General features: G+C 33.0%; 1 protein-coding gene across 2 annotated transcripts; it reads right to left on the bottom strand.

Annotated features, from left to right (window-relative positions):
• Positions 1-4764: 4764 nt before the first annotated feature.
• Positions 4765-7174, bottom strand: LOC121805867 (homeobox protein knotted-1-like 1). Of its 2 annotated transcripts, none has more exons than XM_042205892.1 (4): positions 6668-7174; positions 6306-6450; positions 5244-5470; positions 4765-5123 (listed from the first exon to the last, which is right to left on the bottom strand). In XM_042205892.1, exons 1-4 carry the CDS (start codon positions 6866-6868, stop codon positions 4956-4958), a joined length of 741 nt encoding a protein of 246 aa, XP_042061826.1. In that variant the 5' UTR covers positions 6869-7174; the 3' UTR covers positions 4765-4955. The 2 variants fall into 2 exon arrangements, with proteins under 2 accessions (XP_042061826.1, XP_042061824.1); XM_042205890.1 differs by having other exon boundaries at positions 6557-7171.
• Between the last annotated feature and the right edge of the window lie 338 nt (positions 7175-7512).

Genomic DNA, 7512 nt, shown 5'->3' with positions numbered 1-7512 from the left:
GTATAGTCAAATGTACGTATAGAAGTCGAATACATAATGCTCAACTCCATATGGATCTACATCTGACTTTGGAATATCATTATGTGACTTTTGGGCATCCACAACTCATTTTTTAGCATCATCGTATATGAAACTTCAAAGTTCAAACTATCCTTTAATTTTATCGAGTTCCACATGTTAATAAAATGTTTAAGTGACATCATTTATTAAAATTTCGGTGTCAAAGTCAATTTTGAATTGTGCAACTTGATGAATTTGGGCAATTATGAAAATAATAAAAGTTTGTGATAATAAATTCGGGACTTACAAATTTTATTATTAACCGACTTATATAAACGAAAATTAATGTCGTTTATGTAATTAAACTATTAGCATTTCTTAAATAATGTTCAGTTGATCATTACAAAAATTGGGAAATCGAAACCCAGCGTTATGTAAATAAACTTGTCGTGTCGCCAAACATCCCAATAAATACTAGTAATATAATTATTGAAATTTCTAAATAGTACTGTAATAAATTGATGTAAGAAAATTTATAACAATAAAAAATAAAAGTAATGTAGTTTCGTGGTTCAGTTATTAGGTGGGGCCAATGGAATTTCTTTATGTAGTGAGTGCAATGATTAGTGAGTCGTGTAAATACTTAAATAGAAATACCAAGCATGTGGTTGTTTTCATGGCTCTTTCAACCAGCACAGTTTATTAATTCTTTATGTAATTGGACTGATCCAAAGTTGAAGAACCTAATTTTTTATTGTTTTTTTTTGTTTGCAAACAAAGTCATTAGTCATATGTGGCTACCAATAATGTATCGTGGAAAATGAAGAATTTAATGGTGCTGCACAATTTTGTCCCTATCAAAGATTAAATGTTTCTGCATCCCTCCCTGGGTGTGTAATAATTATGTTATAATGGTTCATCAAATAAAAACACAGGACTAAACTAAAATACTTTATACTACTGCATTGAACATATAAAATTATTTCATACACTTTTAATTTAACTATATTCAATGTATAGTAGTTCTATAAAAACTTCACTGCCTTTGGATTCAAACCCATACTTACTAAGGAGATGTCTCCACCTTAGATCACCGTGATCCAATAATTAAAAATGGTTTCAACATTCTAACCATAAGAAATATTTCAATCTATATCCATAGATGTATAATTAATCTAGATTTTGAAAAGCGTCAAATGATTAGGACATAATTATTTGTTAAATAAGAAATTTGATTGGAATCGAACATGCTTAATTATCCAAACTAACTTCCTTTTCCAAACCTAATTGCCGGAATTTGACAGGCAAACTGTCCGTTTGTCTCATCTCTCTCCGTCTCATAGTTGTTGAACCATTGACCTCATACTCGTAGTTTGGATCATCAAATATACTCCTTCCGTTTCTCCATAGTTGAGTCATTTTTCCATTTTAGAAAGTTCCCTCATAGTTGAGTCATTTCCTTATTTAGTAACTTTTTTCTCTTTCTTACTTTACTCTCTCTTACTTTATTATCTCTACTTTATTCACTCTCTACTTTATTCTCTCTACTTTTTTCTCTCTCTACTTTTTTCTCTCTCTTACTTTTTTATCTATTTATTTAACACATTCAACGTCGCTTTCTTAAACTCCGTGCCGAAAAGTTTTGCCTCAACTATGAAGAAACGGAGGGAGTAGCCAATATTTTGGAATTTTATGGTTGGAACATGTTCTCCATCATAACGATTAGTTCATTTAACTAAGAAAATACTTCGTAAACTAAATTCTGTTTGTTTTCTACAATTATTGATAGATCAAATTACAATACTAGCTAGTGGAAAATTATTATTGTTTTGGATGATTCTATTTATACAATGTTTTGTGGAGTAGTATATATATAGTAGATATTTGCGAACCAATAATTTACTTTTGGACATGCTAGAAGCATAAATAGATCTTGGTAACTAGTGTGTTGAGGGATGCAGTTGGCAGCAACACCTGTTATGGGGTCGGGTCTGGTGTCTCTGAGGTGTGACACACGGCATGGGGAGCAGTGGTGTACCCAGAGATTTTGCTTTGCGGGTACGAATTGTAAGACAAATAATTATGATATAAATAAAATAATATTGATTATAAAAATAATTTAAATTGTAAGAACTTTTCTATATGCAGTACGAGTTGTACTAACAATATTTCCTATGTCTCACTTTAGGAGTCCCAATTTACCATTTTAGTTCGTCCCACATTAGGGGTTCCGATTAGAATATTCCATAAATGATAATAGATCTCACATTCCACTAACCTTATTTCACTCACATTTTATTATAAAATTAATAATATATAAGAATGAGACTCACATTCTTTTCTATCAATTTTTCTTTACATTTTTTAAAATGCGTATCAAACTGAAGTGAGACTCCTAAAATTGGACGGATGGATTATACCTAAAATGATAAAAATAAGAATTTCATATTAAAAAATTAAAGCAATAAAATGAAAAAAAAAAATAGAGTATAAATAAAGCAATTGAAATAAATAAAATAACAAACATAATAGGGAAAATCAAAATGATTAAAGTACAATCCTAATGTCTATAAAATAAAATATTAGTGCAAATTTTGACCTAACTAAATAAATTAATTACTGAAGTACAACACTACAAAAATGAAAATGTTAGTAGGAGTGCAAATAATTAACTAGCTAAAATAAACTAATCACTACATATTGTAATAAAAATGAAAATGTAAGTACAGAAATAAAAAAAGCCATTCAAAAAAAAGCCATTCAGACATAAATATAATTAAAAAAATGAAAAGGAAAATGCATAACAAAAATGAAAATGTGAGTATAGAAAAAAAATGTATTCAAACATAGTAATGAAAAAGAGAAAAGAAAGAAAAAGAAAAGGAAAAGGAGAATAAAATTTGAAAGGTTCGCTCCAGCAGTTGAGAAGGCATTTTCAGCAGCTTACCACTAGAGCACCAAGGTTTTATATAAAATCTCACTAAATGTGGTATTAATACCAAGAATTTTGGGGTACAGTTGTACCCCTTATTCTCACTTGCATACGCCTCTGATGCGGAGGGGTCCGGCATTGGGAGTTGTATGCATTGTGGGCCTTTGAGCATGACCTCTAAGATATTTTTTTTAATTCAAAATTATATTCTAAATTTGTGATTTTAATAGTAGTTTTTTATTTAACAAATTATTTTAAGCCTCTAAATGGAGAAAGTTCATTTCTTTAAATTATTTAAACAGGAAGATTTTATTAATTAAAATTTATAGCAATAGACTAATTAATCATGAAATATTTGAAAATTTACTTAAATGAAGTCAAAGAAATGTAATTTTACAAATTTTAAATTAAATATAACTAATTGATAGATTAATTATTATGAAGAGACTTATTTATTCAAGCCCAACTTTTTGCATTAATTTAAGGGATTTTAGTCCAACAATCAATTTAATTCCAACCCCAATTATTAAATCCGTCTAGCCCACTAGAATTAACAAATCTGTGCCCAATGCAAATTAATATGTAGCCCAAAAAGAATTAAAGCCCATCATTCAACCCAGCCCACTTAAGACAAGAATCGGAACGATCTGGGGATGACGCCCTTCATTTCACAACCTTAGTTTTATTTCCATTTTCTCTATTGGTTTTTTTGTAACTCATTCTATTAATGATACATCATCTTCATCCTACAGCTGCAACTCCATGCAAACGTCCTTGCACCTCACCTCACCTACACTCAAGCTCTCGGCTATGCATTATGAAGAGAAGTTAGTTAGTTAGTGACAGCTGGAAGTTTAGTTAGTTAGTTAAGTTTGTTAAATGCACCGAATATATAAGGTGTGATGTACTCTTTGTTTTGCATTGAATAAAGTTTTCATCATTTTCTCAAAATCAATTCTCTTCATCCTCTCCATGTCCTCTATCTTCATGAAGCTCATCTTCATGAGTTTGTTACATTCTATTTTATAATATTATATCTTTGATTTAATTTCTTATAATATATTTTTTTAAAATATGTTTTCTGGTGTCTAGAATTAGAATTTTCTATTTTATTTTTAATGGAGATTTTCTCTAATTATAAAAACATCATGAATATTATATAATGAAATCTCTAGTTTGGCATCAGATTTAAACATTTTATTAGATTTGTGATTATCTGTATCTATTTCTCAATTACCAATCAACTTATAAGTTGAATTAATTAAATTCAATTTTTCTCGTTCTATCTCAAAGTATCCATTCACCCGAAACTGATCTGCTTCCATTTCTACTTTCCGTAAGCGGGCCCGGGCTTTTTCCAGCTGTTCAATGGCTCCCCCACGCAGTTCTTCTGAATTCCGAATAGTATTCAAAATCCTCTGTTTTCGATTATCTAATAGTCGGCTTACTAATGGGATGCCCAAATACGTTACAAAATTTCGCTTTAGCCAATTCCGAAATCAGAGGAATAATTGGAACAAGGGTATCGAGCTTCTTAATAGAATTATTGATTAGAAATGCATTTTCTAGAATTTGACTCCGTACCACGGAAGGGTTTATTTGCACGTTTGAAATATAACCCAAAAAGGAAAGGGAATGCTTGGAAACCTTGGCATCTGATATTAGACTTGATGAAGTAGGATTGCAAAATGAGGTATTAAAATTTGGAATAAAGTTTAAAATTGGTCTCGTATAAAATGCAGTTCACCATTAATTTTATTGATGAAACCATTAAATATAGACCAAAACTTATTACTTAGAAGTAAAAGTTACACTTGTAGGGCCAAAATGTATTTTTGAGCAAATGCATGGGAACCAATTTAGTTTAGAATTTATCCATAATTATCAAAAGAGTAGTAACGAAAAGTGTGAAATCTTGTTTCAGTTGGACAAAGAAAAAGAAAAGATAGTGATAATGGCAATATGTGAAGAAGGTAGGTTTAGATAGAGATGATTCGACCAAAAACAGAAGGAATTGAATGGGTTAGAAAGTTGGATCGACGGCAGCATCAGTGGCGGCGACGTCTTCCATGAGGGCGGATCTCATGTCGTGGGAGGGGCGCCAATGGCGCTTCCTCTGGTTGATGAACCAATTGTTGATCTGCTTCTGCTCCAGCCCCGTCATCTCCGACAGCCTCTTCTTCTCTTCATCCTTTTTATAAAAAAAACACAATGTCACAAGACAAGACCAGACCAGACCAGACCAGACCAGACCAGACCAGACCTTCTCTTCTCTCAATATATAGTATGATAATGAATAATGAATACGTACGGTAGGGTAAGGCCACCTATAGTGTGTGTTCCACCACTCCAACAAAGCACAAATAGCATCCTTTGGCAGTTTACCCTTTTTCCGTTTCTTCAACATCTCTTTCCTCAAATTGCTCACGAACCCGCTGTATTTCCGCATCAGCATCTCTTTCAACTCCCCATCGCCTCCACATTCTACTAATACTTCTCCGCAGCTTATATCCTCCTCTGATCCACACGCCCTCTCATCTGCTCATGCATCACACACACACATATATATATATATTTAGAATTGGATTGAACATAACATTCGCTATATACCCTTTGGTATACTAGCAAACAAACCATTCAATGTTGTATATAGATTATAAGACTAGTGCGTCTGAGCTAACGTGTGAAAGGTCTATATTTCGATTGTTGTCACAAACAAAGTTCACATTAATCAAAGATTGACATTATGCAATAATATATCCAGTCAATCTAAGCAAATTAACTTAAAATTTTAATAATGTACTACGTATGTAACTTAACTAAACATTAAAGTGTAGAAGTTTAGCATCTAGTTAGTAAAATCCAGTATTACAGTATATATTTATTACTAGTAGCTAAAGAAACTTTGAACTTTTTTTTTCACCCATTTCAAGCTAAATTAGATGCATTTTAAAAATAAATTGTTCTCTTATGGAGTAAACGTTAAATTAATGAGATATCAAAACACTGTACGTAGAGCTCAGAGACACAATTCCAAATGTTCTTCAGAAAAAAGACAAAAGATCTAAGTCACAACCCCCTCCACTCATTCTCTACTCGTACGTTATAAATTTGATTATTTCATAAACACAATAAATACAACCACACATGACAAGTCCTGACAGCAGCAGGTGAGTTATCCTCAGAATGAATTAATTATTCAAATTAATATCCAAAAATTTACAAACTTAACACGAGTACTGTCAAATAGTACTGTAAGTATAATGAAGTTGTAGTAGAAGCATTAATTAATGGTTTATTAATTCCACACATGTACTTCAAATTAAAATGATGTAGTAGAAGTGAAGATTAAAGATAGAGAGACGTCACGTACCATTAGAATGAATAGTAGTTGAAGGTAGGTTTTGGTTGCAGAGATGAGAGAGCTGAGATCCAATGTTGCTTAAGAAACTCCTCGCCTCATCGAATGGCTTCGATAACTCCTCCTTATATTTGCGCAGAGACTCGCAGTATGATCTCTTCATTCACACCATGCAATGCATCATCACATACAAATATAAATAGATGCATAAATTAATGAAAGAAAGAAAGAAAGAAAGAAAGGTGTTTCTAATTAATTACTACCATAAAGGAATCGAGTTCAGGGTCAGTCCCAAAGTGAGTGGGAACAAATATGGGATTGCTATCTCTGCGGATTTCGTCAAGAAGAGAAGCCGTTTCTGGAGATGCACCTACCTTGGTGCAGTCGATGTAGGAAGAGAGCAAGGTGGGATACAGTGGGTGATTAGCAATCCGAGCCTTGATTAGGTGTTGCTCCTGATGATGATGTTGAGTCGTCATTCCATCTCCTCCATCGAAATCACTGTGGGTGTGGTATGTTGAATAATGGAAGGAGGTGTATAGCTGCTGCTGCTGCTGCTGCTGCTCATCATCCATCCCTATCAACAACACAATGCCTGCGCTGCGTCTGCTTGTATGTGTTGAATTTAAAGCCACATGTGGTCAGGCGAACAAACAGTGATTCTTAGGTAATCCATGTTCACCACCAAAGGGAGTAGGCAAAGGTTTGGGGAAAGAGGTGAAAGAGAGAGGGCAGGTTTTTGGAAATGGAAATGTAAATGGAAATTGAAGGAGGTATTTATTTTATTCAGTGCCAAAAACAAAGAGGTAGAGTAGATGATTAAAAACACCTGTTGAGCAGAGAGTTCAGACATGGATATGTGATGACAGAGAGAGAGAGAGAGATGACATGACTTTAGGCTACTTTTCGATACGCGATTGGTCCAAAAATATGACCTCTATGTACTACTCGCTATTGTCTGGTCACATACCATAATCTACGCCTACCTATAAAGTATAAACCCATTTTTGGTGCCGATGCACAAAAAAACCTACTCAATCACTCCTGACTCTACACGTTACTTTTGGCCAAATCAAAATTCAAAACTAAGAAAGTGGCTAGTTGCACTTGCAATTCGGCCGATCTTTAATCAGACCTATTTCATGAATCGATTTAGGGGTAAAAAGTACGTCACTTGATCGGTTTATCCCGCAAAATCAAGTGTTAATTGTGCAGAAAT

This window comes from Salvia splendens, chromosome 5 (assembly GCF_004379255.2).
Source record: "Salvia splendens isolate huo1 chromosome 5, SspV2, whole genome shotgun sequence".
NCBI lineage: Eukaryota > Viridiplantae > Streptophyta > Magnoliopsida > Lamiales > Lamiaceae > Salvia > Salvia splendens.
This window is presented reverse-complemented; position numbering and strand designations above follow the sequence as displayed.